The following is a 25,801-nucleotide window of genomic DNA, read 5'->3' as shown; positions in this document are numbered from 1 at the left end:
TGATCGTGGTTGTGCTAAAGGTGTGTGCGCGCGCGTGCAGGTGGATAAGAGTAACGTGATCTGGAGCTGAAGTCTCGCGGTACTTCCGGCTGAAATGAGCGCTCCTGTCGTCGGGGATATTTCCATATCCATCAATTTTACACCACTGCAAGTAAATGTGTCTGCGCGTGCCCGCCCTGCCCGTGCCGCGGGAGCGCGCAACTGCAGCAGATGAGCGCGGGGAGGGCCGGGGGAGCGTGCACGTTCACACTCACTTCTCATCGCTTTAATTTAGCAGAAGGGGAGGAGAGAGAGGGAGAGAGAGGCAGGGAGAGAGTAAGAGAGAGCTCGCGCACAGTCTCGCGGACCGTCGGAGCTTCCGCAGCATCGGACCTGGAAACCAAACCGAACCAGCACCGCTGCCCAAAAAACCCACAGTACCGGAACGCAGCGCCGGGCGCGTGCTCAGGTGAGGAGCAAGAGGAGGAGCGGACCGAGGCCGAAGCCCGAGCGGAGAGGCCGGGGACGGTGCAGCTGAAGCCGGGGCCGTTGCCACGGAAGAGTCGGTGTGAAAGCAGGAGAGGAGCACGGAGGAGCACCTCCGCCTCCGCCGATGGGGTAGAGCCGGCTGGCGTCCGCAGCAGCCCGCAGAGCCTCGGACGGTCCGCGCTCACCTGCCCGCCCCGACCCGCGGGGCCGGTGATGTAGCAGCCGCCCCCTCCCATCGCATCCACCCACCGAGCACCGCCGCCTCCTCCGCCCAGACTCCCACCATGCCTGCGGGGATGAAACCTCTGGAGAAGTTCCTGAAGAAGCAGACCACGGCGCTGACCCGGGCCGGGGGCTTCGTCGGCGGGGTGGCGGATAAAGCCAGCGGCGGCACCGGGGCGTCCCGCCGCAGGGCCAGCCTGTCCCGGGTCGTCCCGTTCTTCAGGGAGACGTCACCGGAGAGCGGCCAGGCTCGCGAGGTGTTCAGGTGAGACAGAGCGGGTTCGTGGGGGATGAGCAGCAGGTGGACCGCGGTCCTGAAAGGGGTCCCGGGACTCCCCGTCTGCAGGTGAACCCGTGATTCAGTCACGTGATCGCAGACACCTTGTGTAACCCGCCGGTAACGCTGCGGTTACAGTCAGACCCGCGTTACCTGAATGTTACCTGCGTGTTTCCGACACCTGTGACATACTCACACTGTTCACCTTTAAATACAAGCCTGCTGTTGTGTTGTTAACTCCTGTGAGCTGGATTTATTTACACTGTGAGCAGCTGGCGACAGTGGGAAGGAAAAACTCCCTTTTAACAGGAAGAAACCTCCAACAGGCTCAGGGAGGGGCGGGGCCATCTGCTGTGGACCAGCTGCAGGCTTTTCAGGGAGTTTTTAGGACTTCCTGATAATAATGAATTACAGTCGTCCAGCCTGGAAGTAATAAATGCATGAACTAGTTTTTCAGCGTCACTCTGAGACAGGATATTTCTAACTTTAGAGATGTTGCACAAATGGAAGAAAGCGGTCTTACATATTTGTTTAATATGTGCGTTGAAGGACATGTCCTGGTCAAAAATGACTCCAAGGTTCCTCACAGTGTTACTGGAGGCCAAGGTAATGCCATCCAGAGTAAGAATCTGGTTAGATACCATATTTCTAAGATTTTCAGGGCCGAGTACAATAACCTCAGTTTGATCTGAATTAAGAAGCAGAAAGTTAGCGGCCATCCAGGTCTTTATGTCTTTAAGACATTCCTGCAGTTTAACTCATTGGTGTGTGTTACCTGGCTTCATGGACAGATAGAGCTGGGTGTCATCTGCATAGCAGTGTAAATGTATGCTATGTCTTCTAATGATGCTGCCTAAGGGAAGCATGTATAATGTAAACAGAATTGGTCCTAGCACTGAACCCTGTGGAACTCCATAATTAACCTCAGTGTGTGAAGAGGACTCTCTGTCTGAGTATTAATTCTGTGTGAAACTCTTTGTGCTCGTTGTTTCAGTTTTTCTGAAAAACATAAATTCCTTGATTCAGACTTTAGTTTACATCAGACTGATTCACAGCAGGAACAGCAAAAAGATCACTGACATCAAAAACGCAAGAAACAAAACATCAGGAGAGAACTGAGTGAAAGACTGAAACTCTGTGAGTATAATGTTTGGAGGGTCTGCAGGTGGTCTCGGGGTGTTGGGTCACGATGACTCAGACCGGATTTTCTGTAAAACATTAGTCGGTTTAGCCGTCAGTAACAGCTGACTCTGACTCTACGCTGCCACTCTGATGTTGATGTGATGGACGACACTTTAACAGTCTGGGATCTGTCAGCTCCATGTTTTACTCTTGGACTTGTTCCTGGCTTTGCATGATCCATAGTTTATAATAATCCTTCTGTATCTGAGCCTCAGTGCAGCTCCTCACTTCATCCTCTGTGTGAAGCAAGCTGTTTTACCTTCTCATCAAGGTAAACTTCTTCTGATTAGGGGCCTCAGCAGGTGGGTGGGGCTTCTGTCCTTTCTATGACATCATTCAGGTGTGCAGTGTATAAAACGGATAGAGTGTTTCCAGCAGTCTGAGCTCCCAGTGATTACTGTTTACACACTGAGCTCATTACTGGAAACTTAATAGTTAATACAGCGCCTTCTCAACAGGCTTCCAGATACCAGCCAATCAGAACACAATGAGCTTTCAAAGAGGCGGGTTTTAAAGAGACAGGAGCTAAAACGGCTTGTTTCAGCCGGCGATGAGCTGAGGGCCGGTTTAGGGTGAATGAGGATGGTTTTGAATCATGCAAAGCTGACGTCCTCAGAGGTCTCGTCCAACTTTATCGACTCAGTGACGACTCTGATTAAATAAAACATTCAGATTCAAGCCCAAAACTAAACCACCACACACACTCTTCAATAAATCTGCGGCAGAGACAAACTCTGATGTTTGACCTTTGACCACCCCACAGCCCTGACAGTGAGGACCCACCCTCCTGGCCCTCAGCCACAGGGACCGGTGTAGTGACGGCCCCCAGCAGTGCTAATGGCTCTGGCTCTGGTTCGGGGTCCGGTTCTGGTTCTGGAGGAGGAGACGTCCGCAGCCCGTCTCTGTCCAGTGACGAGCAGAGCTCTGAGGCGAGCCTCATCACGGATGGGGGAGGAGGAGGAGGAGGAGGAGGGGGGGGAACACCTGTTCACGCCGATACCCCAGAAAACCTGACGCTCGCAGTGCTGGACAGCGTGGTGGGAAAACGCTTCGGACACTGCAAAGGTAAGAAGTGAGATTCACGAGCCCGGCTCACGTGTGACCCCAGGACCTCCTAGTCTGAAGGTCCGGTTCTGGATCTCTAAGGTACTGAACGTCTCTGTGAGTGATGGAAGTGTGGAGCAGCAGGTCAGCAGGCTGCCCACAGGCCGCTTCGACCAGTCAGTGAGCACGTTCAGTCTGCTGATTGGTCAGACGTCCATGTTCACATCTGACCAAACAAACGGCACCAGAGTTCAGTCAGTTTATTGTTTGTAGCACGACCTGTTTTATACTGTGTGTGTTTCTGAGGCTCCTCAGCCTCCAGCAGGTGTGTGATGTAAACGTGTCGCTTTCGAAGCCTCTGGTCTCCCGGAGAAAAGAACGCTGCAGCGGCGTGAGGCCGTGAGCTGTTTGTTTGGACTCGACTGCAGAAACTCTGAGAGAGAAAAATCTGCTGTAGGATGGAGATCGGGCCGAGTCGGCTTCCTGCAGGAGGATTTTCATTTTTACAGCTCATATCACACAGACCGCAGCCTCAGCGCGGGGTGTGAGTGTGTGTGTCTGTGTGTGTGTGTGTGTGTGTTCAGCTCCAGCGGTTACATAATCACTGCCGTCCTCTTTCAGAAACGCAGCCTGCTTATTACAGCTGAAGTGGGTGTGCAGGCATGCGTATGTGTTCCTGCAGGAATGTTTGCCTTCATGCTTGTGTGTGTGTGTGTGTGTGTGTGTGTGTGTGTGTGTGTGTCTGTGTGTGTGTGTGTGTGCTGTTTTCTGCTGCAGAGTTTTTGCATTTCTGCTTTTTCACAGATTAGAAAATAAAAAAGGATATTCAAAAAGTTCATAAAAATATCAAATGCACTTAAACATTTTAACAATTTACAATTTAAAAATCTGCAATAAGACATCAAATGTTTTAAAATTGTAATTAAGAAAAATCCAGAAAAATCATTAAAATAAAAACAACCAGAATGAAAATATTGAGTAAAAAACTTTATTTCATGTCATTTTGTAATTTTAGAAACACAAAATAAAGCTGAACGTGTCCTGATGAGTAAAGCTTTGATGTAACATGAAGAGTCAAACACTGATTTCATGCTGTGGAGCTTCTGCTCAGTAACACTGAAGTGACCACCGAGCGACGTCTTTATTTTGTTCTATTTCTATAATAAAGACATAAATGTGTGTGTAGCTTCCTGCTGCTCGGAGGATCCGGATGGTCGGCTCGCTCCGTGCGTTATGTAAGCGCTCGGCGTCACGCTGCAGAAACTAGAGAAAAACTAGAGAATTTTCACTTGTTTCAAGGTAAAATATCTTGTATTAAGTGAAAAAATCTGCCAATGAAACAAGTGAAAATTCTCTCGTTTTTTTCTAGTTTCAAGATTCACTGTCTTGAAACAAGTTCCTTTATCTTACTGGAATGATGCTTTGTAGCTGGTTTTGTCTTATTTTCAGTGTAATAGATAATTTTGACTAGTAATAAGACAAATATACTTGGTAAGATTTTGAGTTTTTGCTCTTCACAGTTTGAGCTGTGAGCTCCATTTTCCTCAAACGAGTCATTTGTTCACACGAGTGAAGACATCAGAGCTGCTGAGGACATGAAGACCTTCACACGTTCCAGCGTTTTAATCACAGCTCAGTTTCAGTTACACGGCTCTGCAGAATAATGTTTTGCAGCTGCACGCGACGAGTTTGGTAAATGCGACGTGTCTCAGGGAGTTGAATCAGGTTTGGAAACGTATCAGCAGATTGAATCTGGGCAGTGATGCTTTATTGTGAAAAAGCTCCACTTCCTGTTATCAGCTGTTAGAGGATCAAACTGAAATAATCTCACAGATTGGCGTCCCTCGCCGTCCTGCTGCGGGGGCGTGTCTGAGGGGGAACCGCTGAGTGCGAGCAGGCAGGACGCCACTTCCTGCGGTCGGGGTCGTCGGTGTCAGACAGGACGCTTAACACTTCCTGTCTTTGAACGTGTTTGGGACAGAGGAGCCAGAAGCAGCTCGGTGTGTGCGGTCAATGGCCCACAATGCATTGCACACACACTAAAGCTGCGTGTCAGAGTTTCAGGTGTTTGTGAGAAACTGCGTGAAGCAAACAGGCGCCGATGTCCGGCGAGCAACCGAATTTTCTACAGCCTGATTTAAAACACGTGAGAGAGAGAGACGGGGACACGCTGTGAGCGTTTGTGTCCATCACCACATGAAACCGTATTAATAATAATAATGGATTGCATGTATATAGCGCTTTTTGAGACCCTCGAAGCGCTTTACAATACCACTATTCATTCACTCTCACATTCACACACTGGTGGAGGCAGCTACAGTTGTAGCCACAGCTGCCCTGGAGCAGACTGACAGAACCGAGGCTGCCGTATCGCGCCATCGGCCCCTCTGGCCATCACCAGTAGGCGGTAGGTGAAGTGTCTTGTCCAAGGACACAACGACCAGGACAGAGAGAGCAGGGGGATCGAACCAGCAACCTTCCGGTTACAGATGAGCTTCCCAATCCCCTGAGCCACGGTCGCCCCTTAAATTATTATTATTATTAACGTGCTCTGCTGTCTGTGTTCACACGCTCACCTTAATCTGAACCAACGTCTGCTTTGTGGAAGATTTCAAAGATTTTCTGCAGAATTACAGAAAATTCTGGATCTAATTCAGGGTTTTGTTCCCTGGAGGTGGGTCTTTGTCCCCGTGGGTCTGTGTCACCTTTGGGTCCTCCCCACTGTCCTTGCTGCGCTTACACACACACACACACACACACACACACACACACACACACACACACACTCACACACACTGTGGCACAGTGTGTGTGTGTGTGTGTGTGAGACCCAGCGGCTGAGTGGAGCAGCACTTGCTGTGATGGATGCACGCAGCGCTCCAAAGGTCTGTGGTTAGCGGCTGTTTGTTGTCCCAGCAGATTAGCGGCCCGTCTGTGGACGCAGGTTTAATGCGGCGGGTTTGTGTCGGAGTAGAGACGCGAGGCGGCTGCGTTTCTCTCTGAGATGAGGAATAAAAGCTGGGCTCGCCCTCAGGAGCGTCGCAGCTCTGCAGGATTCAACTCCTTCTGTCACTGTGCTTCTGGTCGCTCTGCAGGACTACAAATATGGAGAGGCAGTCATTTACAAACTACAAACCCAGCCAGTCTGAGTGTAATGTAACAAAACACTGACAAAATCATCAGAAGCAAAGATGAAGATGTTTTTTCTCAGGCTGTGAACAGTTTATGGATCCTTATTAAAGCGAAGCTTCAGAATGTCTGTGGCGTTAACTGAGTCCTGTGCTGAGCTCAGAGGTCAGAGGGTGTCGGGCAGGTGAGCTGCAGCAGAGCGACAGCGTCTGTGAATCTGTGCCGTGACGGAGCGACGAGTCTGCAGCTGGAAATCACTGCTTCATATTTAACACTGCAGAGCCTCAGCCCGTCAGCCTGACCCACATCCAGCCTTCACTGCTCACACACACACGCACACACACACACACACTCGCTCAGGAAGTTCGGCTGGTTTGAGACGGTGTTCGTTGTGTTTTGCGTCGCGATCGTCCTCACCTTTCTGGTTTTACCTGCTCGTAACACACACACACACACACGCACACCTGCATGTTTCAAACGTCACACACTTTGACGTGTTGCCAAAACCGTTGATTGAGAAACAAAAATCTGGATTTCAGATTCCTTCACTCTGCTCATGTGACCTGTTTACGGGAAAGCTCAGGTTTCCTTCATGAACACTGGGATTTTTGAACTCCTTCTGCTCAGTGGGACCTCCTGACTTTACAGCAGCCACTCTGCTGAAGTGCAGCAGAGCGGCTTTGCATGATCTTCATAATAATCCTTGTCTGTCTCCTCCCACAGCACACTCATGTGTTTGATGGGGATGGATGGAGGCGCTGCTCGTGTTTAACGTTGGAGGGCGACCCTGTGAGAAAGTGTAACCATGAATCACCATCAAGTATTCAGGAGCGCTCGCCCCTCTGATCACTGACCAATGACTGTGACCAGTCAGAGCGGCTGACAGGGGGCGTGGTCCACCACAGGGCTGCTTCAAACAGACAGAAAAACTCAAACTGATGTCAGGTCAGTTATGTTGGACCACAGACTGTATATAAAAGATGTATGCAGTACCATGATGCCAGCGTGCCGGTCACGAGGCGGGGGACGGTGTAAGTGCCACACAAACAGTTCCTCTTTCTTTAGAAGTCGTTTTTACATCAGTTTGAACGTTTGCTGCCTGGTTTGGAGATGTCGGAGTCGAGGGCAGCATAGAGGTGAGCAATAACAGTGATGTCACTTCCTGTTGTGTACGAGCGACAGATCGAGCCCGGCACCTGCTGCAGGTACAGAACAACTTTGTTCCCCGAGCGGTGTTTCTAAATCCCTTTATGTGGTATCTGTTTGAGTTCCCTCAGCGTTCCCTGTCTGTGTGGATTTGGGTTTATGCTGCGTGTCTCCGCTGTTGTCGAATACTTTCAGCTTTGCCCCGTTCTCCACCCGTCTCTGACCTTCCCGTGTGAACGCTCTTGTGTTCGCCGTTTAATTCCTGTTTCCATGTCTGGATTATTTTGTCCTCGGCTCTACATTCGCAGGATTTGGAGACTGTGATTTTTATGAAAACTGTTGGTGGCCTCAGGCCCTCTTAAAATCATCACAGGTCAGCGTCCCCTGAAGTGATGTAAACATGAATGTGTGTGTGCAGACTGGGGCTGTGACGCTGGTCTAGGTAATCCTGGTTCAACGTTCAGCCTTTCTTCACACCCACAGCGATGACTGACGGACTAACGTGTGTGTCGGGCTGGGAAGATTTGAAAAAACACTTACCTGTGCGTACCTGCCGCGGACGCGCCTCTCATTAATGACATCACGTGCTGTGATTGGCCCCTGGGGCTTTAAGCACTCATTGTTTTTTTCATATATAAAGCAACAGCAGGGAGTGATCGGAGATCATAAAGAGCTATAAGCTGCTGCTGCGTAGTTTACAGGTGAGACTCCGCCCCCTGAGGGTGCCGCATCATCGCACTTGAAACATAAAAGCAGAAAACTCCTCGGGTTCAGCTCGCCGTTTTTAAATAAAGCTGTGGGAAAGCATGAGCCAGCGGTCGCTATGGAGACATGCGTCTGCTACCCCATAATATTATCATAGTGTGGGTGTGTGTAAACACCTGGTTCACAGGTAACACAGAAAGATGACAAGTTTCACGAAAGAGGAACATAGACACACACACACAGACACACACACACACACAGGCGTGTTGGGGCAGGCAGGTATTCAGGCGTGTTACTGTCAGAGGAAGAATGTAAACACCAATTTCGAGTGAGCGAGCGCTTCATTTTCAGAACAGTCGTTGCATTTTGTGCGTTGGCGCCGCTCTTTGTCTCTTTGTGAGGACTTTGTGCAAAGCGAGGACCTCGGCTGTCGTCCTGACTTGTTGCTGTCGGCCCGTCTGAGGGTCAGGTTAGCGTCACGCTCCTGTGGACACATTGTTCCTACAGCGTCCCCACAAATACAAAGTCTGTGAAACGCAGTTTGGTCACTGTGTGTGTGTGTGTGTGTGTGTGCGTGTGTGTGTGTGTGTGTGTGCGGTGGACTTTTCAGTGGTTTTATTGGCAGCTGAGCCCAAAACAGAAACTTTAAAACCTCAGAGTTTTATTCTGGGCTACAGCCAGAACACGTTTACATGCTTCACATTTCAAAAATCCCCGGATGTTCTCACGCTCCGTGTCGTCGTCTTCTGTTTTTGTCAGGAATGAGCCCGTGGACAGGGACGGGCCGTTATACACAAACCTCCTCAGGAAAGACGTCAAACTGAAACAAACATATTTGATGGTTTGATTAGAATCCGGTGCTCAGAGGCAGAGACGCTCAGCTGTGCATCTGAAGGCTCTGCCTGCAGATGATTGAAGACGTCGACTGACATCACGTATTAGCTTTGTTGATGTACTGGGATCAGTGGTGTGACTCCATATTGGCCTGGTGGTTTGATGAGCAGCAGGAGGAGAGCTGGATGGGGACAGAGGAGGCTCAGGTGTGTTTTGGCTCTTTCACCTGCACAGAAACTGAAAGGTCTATCTGACAGAAAGGAAAACCCCGCAGCGTCACATGACCTCCTGGAACAATCATGTGGTGTGTTGGTGGAGCTGAGCACAGCTGCTGGGTTATCTAAGAGTCTGTAATAAGAATAATTATGCAGCAGCCAGTCAGTCATACAAACACAAACAGAAGAAAAGCGCAGCTCCGAGTGGGAGGAGGAGTTTGGTTTTCTCCACTACAAACGCAAAATCTGCCCCCCCCCCCCCCAGAAGCTTTTACGTTCCTCCTCCTCGTCTTCCTCGACCCCTCAGAGTCGCAGGTTTCCTCGTTTTAGGAGTGTGTGTACGTGTGTGTGTGTGTGTGTGCAGATAACATAAGAGGCTCTTTAGCACCTGTTCACATAGCAACCAGCTCTCAGTAAGACATTTGGAGAAGAGGAGTGGGAGGCAGAGAGAGGAAGAGTGAGAGCAAGGCGGTGGGAGGGAGAAACACAAAGAGACTGAAATTAGAGCTTCAAACTTCTCTGCACAAAAACACAATTTCATCTCAGTGAAAGCGAGGCAGACAGGATGGACCCCTGACCTCTGACCTCTGACCCAAAGCTGAAGCATATAAAATAAAACGGAGCACAGAAACAGCTGCAGTAAACATCTGTATGTATGCATATGGAGTGTAAATGACCAACCCACATGACAGCATGATGCTGAACATTGTGTGTGTGTTCAGCATAAAACACACACTGTTCAGCAGTGTGTGTTTTATGCTCGCCATCAGCAATGCTGTGCTCGCCGTGCGTGCCGTGCTCGTCTGTTCTCCATCATGGAGTGTGCTCGCACAGTTGGAGGTCTGGATGTTTGAAAAGGTTTTGATCTGAAACGCAAACTGAGAAAAACTCTGCGTCTGTGTCGCAGAGTTCAGTCTGGATTCAGAGGAACAGGAAGTGCTTCTCACCGTCTGCTCCACATGTGTGAGGAGGTGAGGACAGAAACCTCAGAGCAGTTGGGTAATTAGCAGAAGGTGGATGATGGATGTTGGTTGGATGATAGTCGGATGGATGTTGGTTGGATGGATTATGGATGTTGGTTAGTTTGATTATGGATGATGTTGGTTGGATGGATTATGGTTGGATGTTTGTTGGATGGATGTTGGTTGGATAATGGTTGGATGGATGTTGGTTCGATGGATGTTGGTTGGATGGATGATGGATGGATGTTTGTTGAATGGATGTTGGTTGGATAATGGTTGGATGGATGTTGGTTGGATGGATGTTGGTTGGATGGATGATGGATGAATGGATGGATGTTGGTCGGTTGGATGTTGGATGGATGTTGGTTGGATGGATGATGGATGGATGTTAGTTGGATGGATGATGGATGGATGTCTGGATGGATGATGTTGGTTGGATGGATGGATATGGATGTTGGTTGGATGGATGTTGGTTGGATGGATGATGGATGGATGTCTGGATGGATGGATGTTGGTTGGATGGATGTCTGGATGGATGGCTGCTGGTTGGATGGATGATGGATGGATGTTGGTTGGATGGATGATGGCTGGATGTTGGATGGATGTTGGTTGTATGGATGGATGATGGATGGATGCTGGTTGGATGGATGATGGATGGATGTTGGTTGGATTGATAATGGATGGATGCTGGTTGGATGGTTGTATGGATGGATGATGGATGGATGTCTGGATGGATGGATGCTGGTTGGATGGATGATGGATGGATGTCTGGATGGATGGATGCTGGTTGGATGGATGATGGATGGATGTTGGTTGTATGGATGTTGGATGGATGTTGGTTGTCTGGATGGATGATGGATGGATGATGGATGTCTGGATGGATGGATGCTGGTTGGATGGATGATGGATGGATGTCTGGATGGATGGATGCTGGTTGGATGGATGATGGATGGATGTTGGTTGTATGGATGGATGATGGATGGATGTTGGATGGATGTTGGTTGTATGGATGGATGTCTGGATGTTGGATGGATGATGGATGTCTGGATGGATGATGCTGGTTGTATGGATGATGGATGGATGATGGATGGATGCTGGTTGTATGGATGATGGATGGATGCTGGTTGTATGGATGATGGATGGATGGATGCTGGTTGTATGGATGATGGATGGATGCTGGTTGGATGGATGATGGATGGATGTCTGGATGGATGGATGCTGGTTGTATGGATGATGGATGGATGATGGATGGATGGATGCTGGTTGTATGGATGATGGGTGGATGATGCATGGATGTTGGTTGTATGGATGATGGATGGATGTTGGATGTATGGATGGATGTCTGGATGGATGGATGCTGGTTGGATGGATGATGGATGGATGTTGGATGGATGCTGGTTGAATGGATGGATGTCTGGATGGATGGATGCTGGTTGGATGGATGTCTGGATGGATGGATGACGGTGCAGTCATTGCTGCACCTCTGCAGTCATTTTGTCGAACACGTATCGGTTTCGTGCCGTCACCGTTTCATCCTCGGCGCTGTGATTCCTGTCCTCTCTCTCTCACCACCTCTCTCTCTCTCTCCTGTGGGCGTTTGGGTTCGGCTGCTCTCTCTCGCTCTCCTCCCACGTTCACACTCTCTGTGTTCTCGCCATCGCTCTGCTACCCCGTGATCTGCGCTGCACATGCTCCACGCCGTTGAATAATCAGAGTAATGAGTACAGGTTTCAGCTTCAGTGCGGCACTGCCGTGTGTCCCGTGTAAAAACTAATTGATGTGTGTGTCAGCTGACACGAAAGATAAGCGCCACCTACTCCCCCCCCTAAATCTGGGACATACAGCTGTTATAGGGGCGGGGCCAGGGCGTTACAAACTGGGACTGAATAAACTGAACTCGGATCAGCTCTGTGTTAATTTCACCTCTTCTTCTGTCTGAAACAAGATGTTCTTGCTCCTCCTCTTCTTCACCAAACTCTCTTCTGATTGGCTGCCCATCAGTGTGCTTCCTGTTTGCCCTCTTTCATCAATGTTTTAATGCAAATATGTTTCAGATACTCTGAGAATCACTGAAATAAGTTCTTGTTTTATTGTCGATGTTTGGCTCTGGAAACATCTGGATGCTTATTTCACATTTTTAAAAAATCAATTAATGAATTAAAAATGGACATTATGTTACAAACACAATAGTGTTTAACATGAATATATCATTTTGAGCTGACGTTTTACATGGAGTACTCCTGTTGGTACTTTTACTGCAGCTGATTACTTCAGTCAAACTTCCATCATCGGTGGATTATTGATCGGTGATCAGTAGTAAGCATGAAGCTCTCATCCTGTTTCGTTTTTTTCTTCTCGCACATTTCCCTCTTCATCCTCCCACTGTCGACAACGTGGTGTCGCTATGGCAACCGCCTGCAGAGAGGCGGATCGCCACAGGCCACGCCCACTGCAGCATGCTTGTCACACACACAGCAGTGTATTTTTGGAGATGTGACCACAGGTTTTGGCTGTTTCAGCAGCTTTAATTACAGCTGTAACTGCAGCAGCTGCTTCACCTCCACACTCACACACACACCCTCCTTTTCTGTGTGCGTGTGTGTGTACTGAAATCTCTGTGCAGCAGACTGAAGACGAGCTAAATGTAGGCCACGAGGACGTGTTAGCCTCAGAGCGGCTCGCTCAGAAACCAGACATAAAGATTTATTCATATGTATCTGTTTCACACACACGCACACATGAGTGTCACAGATAATAAAAATATCCACGTCTGTGTTTCCTCCAGCTCACTAAATCAAAGTGAGCGTGATGACATTATGATTATTATCAGAGTTCTGCAGCAGAGGTTCATATGCGCCTCTCCAGCCGTCGGTTCCATCTGTCCAACGTGTGACGGTTCGAAGCAGTAGAAATATTTCAGAAACAAACAAGTAAAGAAACATAAATGTAAAGCGGTCGCTCGGAGGGCCGCCGACCAGCGCAGCGTCATGATTCTCATCACGTCGATCAGATTTTCATGTGAGACGAGATACCGCTGCCTCGCACTCGCGACGCTTTCCTGACCTGATCGATGGTCCAAAGTTACTGTCGGGAGCACGTTCAGATTCGGTTTGAGTCATAGTTTAGACATCTGTTAGTTTTACTCGGCTACGTGTCGTAGCCTAAACCTAAAGAGTTTTTAGCTCCGCACGTATGAAATGTGTGCGCAGACAGATCACCAGCACGTCTAACTGACTGGACAACCAGATCACCTCTGATTGGATCACTTCCAAACCTGTGTCTCTGATTGGATCTGGTTGTCATCGCTGTGTTTCTCTTTATGTTTTTATTATTTATCGTCGTTTTTGTTTGGAAAAAACGTTTGTTGATGAAAAAACGAAAATGATAAGAACACTCATTGGTTACGCCAACTCGTGATGTCATCCCCCTGTTAAAAATGCAGCGGCCCATAAAAGCTGGACGCAGATCTAAAAAATTGATGCCTTAAACCTGCGAGCAGTCTGACGTCCAGCAGGGGGCGACTCCTGAGAGTTCCTCTGGATTAGCATTGCTGCACGCGGCGTCTACCTCAAACCCGTTTCCCTCAGCCCCGCCCCGTCGTGACATTGGCCGGGCCTCTGAGCGTGTTTGCGTGTGTGCAGATGTCGTGCTTCTCTCCTGGCTGCAGGCCTGTGTTGTGATCAGGGACAGTCTGTACAGATAATCTCTGTGTGTTTGTGTCTCTGTGCAGAAACGCTCCTGGATGACTTTATGTTGACACATCCCATCTTCCTGGCGGCGGACAGGCTCCAGCAGGTCCTGCTGCAGCAGTATCCTTCACGCGCTCGCAGGCATGCGTGCCTGGCTGTCGAGCGGTCGCCTCGCAGCATTATCTGCTGCGGGTTCTGCAGGTTTGTGTCTGAACAGCTCCGGTGTTGTTTTGTTTCGTTTCTGCAGCGTTCCCAAGTTGTTGGCATTCCAGTGACGGGAATGGGAAGCTCCCGTTTTCTGCTTCAGTGGAAAAACAAAACCTGGCTGGCAGACTTCCATGAAACCTCCATGATGTCATTGTTTTACCCTTAATGACCTCTGACCTCAGCGGTTTTATCACCACGCCTTTGAATTGTAGATCCCAGGAACGGACGAATCGTGCTGTGACGCCTTCACAGATATCAGCTGTGATTCTGTCACCAGAGGACAAAACCTACGTGTCGAGTGCTGCTGACCAATCACGCTTCAGCAGGTTAACGGTCAGCGCTCAGAACAGGAAGTCCTGAAAACCTGTGGGCGTACACACAGGAAGAGACCGTCATCACCGGCTGAACTACCTCAGTCTCCTCAGCCACTGAGCGCGCTCTGTAGCATCCAACAGGAACAAGACTCAGACCTGAAACTGATCTCAGATCAGCTGAGCAGGACGCTCACATCTTATCTTTACCGTCAGCTCTTCGTCCTCTAACCCAGTTTAAAAATGAATAAAGAGCACGTTTAATGATTGGTGCAGCAGCTCGACACTCACAGTGCAGAAAAGCAGATTTCTGCTGCAGTCGCAGATCTGCGTCCACTTCCAGCCACAGAGAGCGATGAAGAGCTGAGAGGAAGAGGAGCAGAGGGGGATGTGGGCGAAAGAAGAAAGGGAAGGACAGGCGGAGAGAGAGCTCCATGTTCAAGAACACGAGACGTTCAGGAAGGGGTGAAGGGATCAGACGGGGCCCGGGCACATTTAACCTTCTTCGTGGACAGATCCGTGATCAGAGAAATGCCGCTCGTCAGGCCTTCAGTCTCGCCGCGTTGAACAGTCGTGATGATTCACCACGAACGCGAGCGTCACTCACAGCTCAGCTGCTTTTAACTTTTCTCAGCTCTGCACTTCCTGTGTGCATTCCCAGGGGATCATGGGAACTGTAGTTCTGTTTTCATAAAGAGGATAAAAAACAAAAAGCAGCATCATCGGCCAATCAGAGGAGAGGAAAAAAAGAGTCTGTGTGAGGCAGATGTTTGTGTGTGTGTGTGTGTGTGTGTGTGTGTGTGTGTGTGGTGATATGTGGGTCATCATGGCGGCGTCTCCAAGCTGCAGCTCTGTGAAGCTGAAACAGCTGATTATGTGCTCGTGCTGGCTGCTGTTTGTTTGTGATGACAACAACAATCACACCTGTAAGATTTGGTGCAGACGTCCTGGTTTCAGAGCGAAGCTTCAGGCGAACGCCACAAATGTGTTTCCTCCTTAACTCGACTTTTCCAGATTCAGCCTGGAGGGAGATGGAGGAGGGAAGGACGGGGAGGCGGAGGGGTGGAGGAGAGAGGGAGGAGGGAGAGGAAGAGGGGAGAGGGACGGAGAGATGGAGGGAGTGATGGATGGAGCAGAGAGGAAGCAGGCGGTGCTGACGGTGGCGTTTCGATACCTGGACACCTACAGAGAGCTGCTGCAGGAGGAGGGCGAGCGCAGCAACAGCTTCCCCAAGGTTACACACACGCAGACGCAGACACACACACGCAGACACACACGCAGACACACACACACGCAGACACACACACACACCCTGAGTGGTTCCTGCAGGTCGGATCCAAATTTCTGGAAAAACAATAATAATAATAAATAATGTTAAAAAGCTCCAAATCTGCTCCCACCTGCATGTTTCCACACCTGTGACTCCTCCCACTGTCAGCGTGACGACTGCATCATGGTGGTCGATGCACAAACATCCATTTTTTATTTTAATACTTATTTTTCACAATCACTGCTGGGATCTGATCTGTGTGTGTGTGTGTGTGTGTGTGTGTGTGTGTGTGTGTGTGTGTGTGTGTGTGTGTGTGTGTGTGTGTGCAGGAGCTGTACATGTGTGCCGTACAGGAGTTGGCCCGGTATCCTGAACTGGTGGAGGACGTCCTCAAACTGCAGCGATGGACCGAGATCTTACACTGCCCGTAAGACACACACAGTAACACACACACAGTAACACACACACACAGTGCAGTCAGCGGGTGCAAACTTCCATACAAAGTTCGGGCGTCTGAATCCATCACAAGTGGTTTTTAGGTGACGCGCCATGTTTGCAGCCAGTTTCATGCAGGGTTACAGACTGGTCTCTAGCCCCGTGTGACCTACACCTGACCAATCAGAGCGCAGTAACCTGTGTACAGTCTGCACACAGCACGCTTATCATGTGTTGATTTCTGCATGTTGCCCTGTTTTCCTGACACGTTCTGAAAGGTTTCTTTATGACTTTGCTGCGGCGCTGCATCGTGACTCACAGTTATTATATTATTATTCCTCATTAATGTTGCGTTTATATTTTCGTACTCTCACAGCTTAAACAATGAAACACTTTTTATTAATCATTTTTATACTCTGTTAAATATTTACTGTAATAATTACCATTCATTGATTTGTTATATTTTATGTGAATTACTCTCAGTTTCTATGTAATTATTGTTTGTATTTATGACTTGACGTGTGTGTTTGCTCTGCAAGCAGCTGTGACGAGGAGAAGGAGAGCAGGAAGAAGCAGGTCCGCCCTCTGTTCAGACACTTCAGACGCATCGACGCCTGCCTGCAGCCCAGAGAGGCCTTCAGAGGCTCCGACGAGAGTACGCCGCCCTCGCACGCACGCACACGTGCACGGACACAAACACAAAAGTGGTGTAATCTGTAAACACACACAGAGTTTGAATGCAAACACACCTGCAGTCTGTGGCAGGGATAAACAAATCACACAGCGACACACCCAGAACACACAGACACACACACTCACAGCAGGAGGAGAGCAAAAACAGCAGGGCGCTCCGTGTGTGTGTCTGTGTGTGTGTCCTGCAGTCAGTCAGGTTTATTTACAGTCAAGCCCATAATTATTCATACTCCTGGCAAATTTTGACTTAAAGTTACTTTTATTCAACCAGCAAGTTGTTTTTTTTTCCTCTTTATTTATAGAGTTTTTAATTTGACGTATGAGGCCCAATAAAGCAAGTCCCAACGATACAAAGAAGCAAGTTGTTTTTTGACTGAAAATGACACCAGTGTCTCCCAAAAGATAATAAGATGATGTACAAGAAGCATTATTGTGGAAAAAAAACATTTATCAGCTTTTTTATACATTTGAGCAAAAAGTGTCAGAATTATTCATACCCTTCTCAATGATCAATAGAAAAACCTTTATTGGCTATTACACCAATCAAACGCTTCCTATTATTGCAGAGCAGCTTTTTGCACGTCTCCACGGGTATTTTTGCACATTCATCTTTAGCAATGAGCTCCAAATCTTTCAGGCTCTTGCCATCACCCTGACCTTTCGCTCCCTCCACAGATTCTCAGTTGGATTCAAGTCAGGACTGGCTGGGCCGCTGCAAAACGTTCATGTTGTCTGCTAACCGTTTATTCACCACGTTTGCTGTGTTTTGGGTCATTGTTGTGCTGAAATGTCCACTGGTGCCCAAGGCCAAGCTCCTCTGCAGACTGCCTGATGTTGTCCTTCAGAATCTTCATGTATCGCTCTTTTTTTCATGCTGTCGTTTACTGTGATTGGTTCCCTGGGTTATTGGCTGAAAAACAGCCCCAGAGCGTTAGGTTCCCACCACCATGTCGGACAGTGGGGACGGTGTTCTTTGGGTTGAAGGCTTCTACTTTTTTACGCCAAATAAAGGAAACATCATTGTGACCAAACAATTCAATTTTTGTTTCATCTGACCAAAACACAGACGACCAGAAGTCTTCTTCTTTGTCCAGATGTGCATTTGAAGGCCAAGCGAGCTTTTGTGTGCCTCATCTGGAGGAGTACCGTCCTCCTTGGTCTGCACCCGTGGACCCCAGCAGCGTGCAGTGTCCGCTGGACTGTCTGCCTTTTCCACCAGCAGAGCCCAGATTCACCAGGATGGCCTCGGTGGTGATCCTTGGACTTTTTCACCTCTCTCGCTGTCCTCCCGGCCAGCACAGGCGTCACTTTGGGCTTCCGACCGCGTCCTCTGAGATTTTCCACAGTGCGGAACATCTTGTATTTTGTTAATAATATTAGGAGGCTTCAGAACAGCTCGGACTATTTGGACTGGTACAGAACTTTGGATTTTCCCAGAGATTGTGGCAGTTTGAGAAGGGCAGGAATAATTCTGACACTTTTTGCTCAAATGTAAATAAAAGCTGAGAAATATTTTTTCCACAATAATGCTTCTTGTACATCATCTTATTTCCTTTTGGGAGACACTGGTGTCATTTCCAGTCAAAAAACAACTTGCTGGTTGCATAAAAGCCACTTTAAGTCGTCCGGTGAGCGCTCCAAGATGGCGGATTAACTTTTTGACCGCTCCTGATCATAAGTGAGGAAAACTCCACAAACTCGATATAATAGACGTATTCATACTGACGATGATATACAATGGGTGGAGGCAGATGTAAAAAGACACAGGGGGGCTCCAAAAGTTATGGAGAAGCAAAAGACACCTTACAGGACGACGACAACGAAGCTAGCACGAAGAGGAGCACGGAGCAAAGCGAGGAAAACGAGCTAACAATGGCTAACGGTACAAATTTTGAGCGATAACATCCGAGAGATGGGAAAGGAATCAAAGAAGATCTGAATAACCTAAAGGCCCAGATGAACCAGAAGCTACAAGATGCCATCGTGGATATTCGTAATCACGCCACGAGGTGAACTGAAGCAGAACAACGTGTGAACGAACTTGAGACAGTGAATGTGGACCTGAGAGATGCGCTAACTGTCTGGACCAGCAGAAAACTCTCCAGACCAAAGTCACGGACCTGGAAGGAAGATCGCGTCGCAACAACCTCCATATGTACGGAATTAAGGAAGGTGCTGAGGGGAATGATGGCATTCATTAACTGCTTCATAAAGAAAGAACTTGCCCTTCCCGACGATGAGGATTTGCAGATTCAGCGATCTCACCGATCACTGGGACCAAGGCTGCAAGGCACAGCGATTGCAAGGTCTATTGTGGTTAATTTTCAGAGGTATGACAGAAAAGACAAAATCCTGAGAGCAGCCTGGGCCTCTTACGAGGGCAAAACTGTCACATTTACACAGGACTTACCGACTGAGATTAACAACAAGCTCAAAGAAAACAAGGACATTAAGAAGATCCTCAAAGAACAAAAAATACGTTTCCAGACACCATCAGCTAAACGGAGAACTCATTGGAGAGCGGTCCACGCCTGCACAAGAGTGCATCAGAAGCGGCGGAGGATATGAAGAAGCGGGGTTACGCGGTGGAGATGCCGCGCTGCGGGGACGTCAACTGGGAACAAGTTCTGACCTGAAGCGCACACTGGGAGAAAACGGATAGCTCACACTCTGAGCGTGTCCGTGGAAGGCTTCGTGGATTTCTCAGACAAGTATAAACTATCTTGTGTTGCTTCACTGGACTAAGCGGCCAAAATGCCTGTTTTTGCTCTGTAAGTGCTGTTTTCTAATCTCAGTTTATTATAATAGAGGTTTTTAATCTCTCTATTACATCTTATTTAAGATTTATAAAGAAATGCCTCTCCCACGTGCTGGCAGTGAGCGCATTGCTCCCGTAACGTATTTACTTTTTACTTTACACCAGTTTGTTGTGTTAGACCTGTGTCATGGAAAACAGACTATGCTGATCAGCTGATCAGGACTGAGAGAGATGCTTAAAAAGTTCAGAGAAGAGAGAAAGCTGCTGGATGCAGCAGCTCCTACATGTGGTCGGACTTTTCCTCCAATATTGTGAGAATGGACACCACAGAATGATGTAAAGCCCAGGAGTGGAGGTCAGGGTGACATCTGTTCAGTTTCTGTGCTTATTTTGTTCTTATAGTTCTAACTGTGTTCAGAGCGTCGATAAGTGGTTGGAAATACCGGTATGAGTAACAACAAGCCATACAAGCCGTGATGTCACGTGACTGCGGCCATCTTTGATGCTGTCTGCACGCGCTCAGAGGACTCACTGACATCATGGCGGTTCAGCTGCAGCTGACGCGTGTGTGTGTGTGTGTGTGTGTGTTCAGTCTTCTGCAGGGTGTACACTCCGGATCATTCCTACGTCACCATCAGGAGCCGTCTGTCCTGCCGGGTTGGAGAGATTCTGGCTCTGGTCAAAGAGAAGCTCCAGTACAGCGAAGACCAGCCGGTCCTGCCGGGAAACCTCATACTGGTGGCCGTGACGTCAGCCGGAGGTCTGCACACACACACGCACACACACACACAAACAGCTCTGTCTGTGTGTTATTAATGGGTGTGTTGTGTGTTCAGAGAAAGCCGTGTTTCGTCCCAGCGACGAGGCCGTCTTCACCACGCTGGGAGTCAACACTCACCTGTTCGCCTGCGAACCCTCCGAACTCGACTCACTGGTGAGGATCTGATTGGTTCATGGTTGTCGTTGAAACAAAGGTTACCCAAACATGCACACGTGCACCTGATTCCTGTGCATCCAGCTGCACACGAGGACCTTTCTGCAGAGCTTTAACTTCGCTGCTATCACCTGATGTTTAACCGACCAATCAGGATGCAGTAGCAGCTTGCTGGGGTTTTATGAATAAAATCTGTCTCACTCCCTCTCTTATATCTTCTGTGATTCTGATGAGATCATTTCCTGTTTCCTCAGCTTCCTCTTCCTGAGGAGATCCACTGGACGCCGGGCGACAGTAAACTCCACGACATGTCGGCAGAGGAGGTGGCCAATCAGCTGGTGGTGTTCGACTGGGAGCTCTTCAGCTGCGTGCACGAGGTCGGAGTGCGCCGCAGGATTTGAAGGCTGTTCTGTCTCAGTGACGCAGCTTCAGCCCACAAACGAACAAACGCACGTCTTCTTCATTGGTGTCTCCTGCAGGTGGAGTTTGTGTGTTACGTGTTTCACGGAGAGCAGTCGCGCTGGCGCCCCCTGAACCTGGAGCTGGTACTGCAGCGGTGCAGCGAGGTGCAGCACTGGGTCGCCACGGAGATCCTGCAGTGTCAGTCGCTGCCGAAGAGGATCCAGCTGCTCCGCAAGTTCATCAAGATCGCAGCGCTGTGAGTCCACGCACGAACACACCGCGCACACACACAAAACTGATTTGAGTTAATGAGGGGACTCAGGAGAGGAGCTGCGCCCCCCTGAGATCATGAGGCAGTCCGCTCTTCTTCTTCTGTGGTAGGTTTAAAGATGATCGTCTTCTTCTGTGTTTCAGCTGTAAGCAGCAGCAGGACCTGCTGTCCTTCCTCGCCGTGGTTCTGGGTCTGGACAACCCCGCCGTCAGCAGGCTGAGGCTCACCTGGGAGGTAGGACGCCGTGTGTTCTCCAGCAGAGGTGTTAGAGCTGTGCAGACCTGAAGGGGGCGCTGCAGGAAACTTTACAGGGCTGGCTAACTTTTATAAACCGTGTGAATACGCCTCTACGATGTGACGATTGATCGCAACCGGAGGTTACCACGGTGACCCTGTGGTAACCTCCAGTTGCTTTGGTAACATGTTTCCAGAGCGGCTGGCGAGTGGTTGCTGGGGGGGTTCTCTGCTGCAACAAAAGCCCCCATGCAGGTTGCCGCTGTTGCCTGTGCTTTACACGAAGGACTCCAACTTTTCTGCAACTGTTTGCGAAGCGGTGGAAAAGTTGTACCTTCCCACTACAACCAGCAACTTTCTCTTCCGGTTAGCACTCATTAGTAAAGGAAACTTTGCAGCACAGCGCCTTCTGTCTGACCGACTCCCTGCCGTTTGTCCGTATTTCACTCGTCACGCTGACCGTGTGGTCTAAGATTGATCGTTGAGTTGTTGTTCTGCAGCAGTGAAATATGAAGCGCTGATAAATGTGTGGCCATGTGTCCGTCAGTGTCTCACTGCTGTCCTCTCTGTTGTTCAGGGTCTGCCGGGGAAGTTCAGGAAGCAGTTTCAGCAGTTTGAAAGCATCGCGGTGAGTCACACGTTTTTATCTCTAATGCTTTCTGACCCGAGTTAGAACGATGACGCTCTGACCGTCACGCTGTCCCACAGGACCCGTCCAGGAACCACAAGTCCTACAGAGACCTGATCACCAGCCTGAGGCCTCCGCTGATCCCCTTCACTCCTCTGCTGCTCAAAGGTGAGCCTGCACGCTGACATCAGCACATTACCAGGTGTGACAGCAGCGTCTGCGGTGCTTCGGTGACGCTGAGGTAAATACTGATGAATCACTACAGGTTTGACTGCAGGATTTAGCTGAATCTATGAAACTGAGGAAAGCTGAAAATCAGGAAGTCAAATCTTCTGGAAGTCTTCCATTATTCCAGTTCTCAGACTCAGCGTGGACTCTGAGATATAAAAAGCATTTTTAATGGAAGCGCAGAAACCCCGGAGACGATTTTCTTCTTTAATGTTCAGGACGTTTGGTTTGTTTCCCTCTGCTGATGAAACCCGCTGCAGCTTTCTCCTCTCCAGGGTCTCCTGGAATCAGGAGCACGAGGTAAACACATCTAGGTCCACCAGTTCACTCATCGATCGTTCATAAATCGCTCTGATTGGTCCTCTGAGACTCGCACACCTCCAGCTGTGGACCACAGCGGCTAGCTGCACCTCGCTAATTAGCACCTTTGGCTAATCAGCTGCTGTTAACCTGCCACACACACACACAGACACACACACACAGCATGCCTCTCACTGTGTGTGTGTGTGTGTGTGTGTGTGTGTGTGTTTTAAGAAGTAAAAAAGTTAAACAAGATGAAAGAAAGAAAAACTAGAGCGAGGACGACCTCAGAACCAACGAAGAAGAGGACTCTTTGAAGTGTCTGAACCTGTGTGTGAGTGTGTGTGTGTGTGTGTGTGTGTGTGTGTGTGTGTGTGTGTGCTGCCTTTAGCTCTCTGTCTCCATGGTAACAACCATAGAGATGGAAGTGAAGAGTTAAAATCAGGAATCTGGGATTACAGCTGATATTTTTGGTTTCCCTCGGCGCCCCCTTGTGGTGATGACAGCGCTGCACTTGCACATTAACACGTGATCGATCGCTGTCCCGGTTTCTTTGTTTGGTCGTTTGTTCTTTCATTTTTGTGTCTTCCGTTATCTCCTTAATCAGGTTTTATGTTATTTGTTTTGTTTTTCTCTCCTTTGTTAATATGTTGCTTTAAAAACACGTCTGACTGCAGTTTGTTTGATTGTTGTGTGCATCACTGATTCTGTGGCTCGTCACGTGTTCTGTGTTTTTGTGTCCTCGACTCATCGCCGCCTGACGTCTCGTTTTTTCCTGCCAGACTTGACGTTTCTTCACGAGAGCTGCAAAACGTTTCACGGTGAACTCGTCAACTTTGAGAAGATGGTGAGTGGCGTCACGCTCGCACCTAAAAACCAGCTCAGAGTTTAAATGTTGTGATTCAGACACTTTCGGTCGCGGGACGAACAGGATAAACATTTATTGAACGTACTAAAATGAAATGTTTTTGAAGATAAATATGAATAAAAACAGACGAGAATATTACTCCAGAATAAATAAGCTTAAACTTTAAATATTTTGGTCTCCATTCAAATATCTCCTGTCAAAATTAGATAAGTTAGAAACATGAATGTGCTGCAAAGAAAAAATAAATACAATTTGTGTCCTTTTCAGCAAAAGCTAAAATAACAACAAATGAAAACACTGAGTTTTCTTTGCTCTTCGTTTTGTCAGAGCTGCTTCTGCTTTTGGCAACAAGTTCGTTAGTTTGGTGTGAGGTCGTGCGTCGTGGAGTTCGTCAGGATGGACCGCAGGTGTTCATCTGTGTTCAGCTTCTCACAGATATGTGCTACCAAACAGGCACCAGGTTCGAGCCGCATGTAGACGGAGCTGCGGCTTCAGGAATGGAGCGAACAAACCGAGCGTCCCGTTACACTGCAGCTGCACCTGCACGGGTGCAGTTTCCACGTCAATGAGACGCGAAGCAGCTCCAAATTTTCTTTTTGTGCTTCAAAGTCACCAAAGCGCTGTGCGAACTCACCACAGTGTGCATCTGGGAACAAGGTTGAGCCGACTTGGATCAACATTACTTGGCTACAGGATATGATGGTGGTTATGGTCATGATGCAGTTCTCCTCCTGCATCCTTACAATCAGCCTGATTTCACCTCAGTAAGTCACATGATAGGGTGGAGCAACAACGGGTTCACCTGAAACTTTGGCTGATTGTGACCCACACCTCTTTCCACACCTTGGCTCATATGATTAGGTTGAGGATCAATAGTGGGCCCATGACCCTCTTGGGGACTCTCCACCCGTTGCTCTTAGAACTGAAGAAGCTTCTCGGATGAAACTTTTTCAAGGAAACTTAAAGACGACACTTTTCTTTCCGAGCTCCTTAGACTACTCAGGCTTTGCCAACATCTGCGTTTTGTTGGGTTTATCTGTAACAGTGTACTTGTACCATGAAAGGCTCTGATTTCAGAATCCACATTTCTCCACTGTGAGGGGCTAGCTTCACAGTAACTTTACAGTAGGGTTGTGTACATCAACAGAAGCTTGACTTGATTAACGTTCTCAGGTAGCCTAGCGCTCGGCGAGCATGGTGAAGCGCTGCATTATCAGATCTGTAGTTATGTGTGCCTATGCCAAGAGGCACACATATTAGTATTCGTCGGATTTATTATGTGTGCCTATGCCAAGAGGCACACATATTACTATTCGTCGGATTTATTATGTGTGCCTATGCCAAGAGGCACACATATTACTATTCCTCGGATTTATTATTATTATTATTATTATTATTATGTGTGCCTATGCCAAGAGGCACACATATTACTATTCCTCGGATTTATTATTATTATTATTATTATTATTATGTGTGCCTATGCCAAGAGGCACACATATTACTATTCGTCGGATTTATTATGTGTGCCTATGCCAAGAGGCACACATAATACTATTCCTCGGATTTATTATTATTATTATTATTATTATTATGTGTGCCTATGCCAAGAGGCACACATATTACTATTCCTCAGATTTATTATTATTATTATTATTATTATTATGTGTGCCTATGCCAAGAGGCACACATATTACTATTCCTCGGATTTATTATTATTATTATTATTATTATTATTATTATTATTATTATGTGTGCCTATGCCAAGAGGCACACATATTACTATTCCTCGGATTTATTATTATTACATTTTGTGCGGCTAGATCAGGAATGGTGTGCTATGACTTTTGGTGTTTATGACTATTATAGTTTTTTAAATATTAATATTTTAGTGAAAATTTTCCCGCGCTTCTCTGCCAAACAGTTTTGACAATAGGGTTACATATGTTAGATCATTTTGTGCGGCTGGAGCTGGACTAGTATGGTATACACTTTTGGTGTTTATGACTTTTATAGTTTTTTAAATATTAATATTTTAGTGCAAATTTAGAAAGATTCTTCTTTTGGCGCCATAGAAACAGACTTCATTTCTGGTGTGTTGGCTCCATCTTTTGGTCCCACTGATACAAATTTCAAACTTCATTTGTGGTGTGTTGGCTCTCTCTAGTGGTATGCCGGGAGTAGTACGGCCTGTCTACCCTTATTTGGATTACCGTAATGATGACAATATCAACGGTGCGCACAGCGTCGCTGCTTTCAGGAGCCATTGGAATTTTTAAGGTTGCGCAAATCATTCAAAAGTTACGGTAATGCTTGGTGGAAAACTCAATATCCCACAATTCATAGCACGCCTCTGCCGAGTCAAACAATGGCGGCCATCACTTAGTTTTTA

General features: G+C 48.0%; 1 protein-coding gene across 1 annotated transcript in view; it reads left to right on the top strand.

Moving 5' to 3' along the window:
• Positions 1–297: 297 nt before the first annotated feature.
• Positions 298–25,801, top strand: part of rapgefl1 (Rap guanine nucleotide exchange factor (GEF)-like 1) — a 35,535-nt gene continuing 10,031 nt past the window's right edge. Inside the window, exons 1-14 of the mRNA XM_063472585.2 lie at positions 298–955; positions 2,913–3,214; positions 13,915–13,993; positions 15,406–15,625; positions 15,991–16,088; positions 16,639–16,751; positions 20,140–20,307; positions 20,384–20,481; positions 20,736–20,858; positions 20,961–21,139; positions 21,298–21,388; positions 21,966–22,016; positions 22,097–22,184; positions 23,327–23,391. Of these exons, the coding sequence (XP_063328655.1) occupies positions 753–955; positions 2,913–3,214; positions 13,915–13,993; positions 15,406–15,625; positions 15,991–16,088; positions 16,639–16,751; positions 20,140–20,307; positions 20,384–20,481; positions 20,736–20,858; positions 20,961–21,139; positions 21,298–21,388; positions 21,966–22,016; positions 22,097–22,184; positions 23,327–23,391 (1,878 nt within the window). The 5' untranslated portion in view covers positions 298–752. The remainder of the gene's footprint in view (positions 956–2,912; positions 3,215–13,914; positions 13,994–15,405; positions 15,626–15,990; positions 16,089–16,638; positions 16,752–20,139; positions 20,308–20,383; positions 20,482–20,735; positions 20,859–20,960; positions 21,140–21,297; positions 21,389–21,965; positions 22,017–22,096; positions 22,185–23,326; positions 23,392–25,801) is intronic.

Source organism: Pelmatolapia mariae, linkage group LG4 (assembly GCF_036321145.2).
Source record: "Pelmatolapia mariae isolate MD_Pm_ZW linkage group LG4, Pm_UMD_F_2, whole genome shotgun sequence".
In the NCBI taxonomy this organism is placed as follows: Eukaryota; Metazoa; Chordata; class Actinopteri; order Cichliformes; family Cichlidae; genus Pelmatolapia; species Pelmatolapia mariae.
Note: the sequence above shows the minus strand (reverse complement) of the source record. Positions and strands in the feature narration are given on the sequence as shown.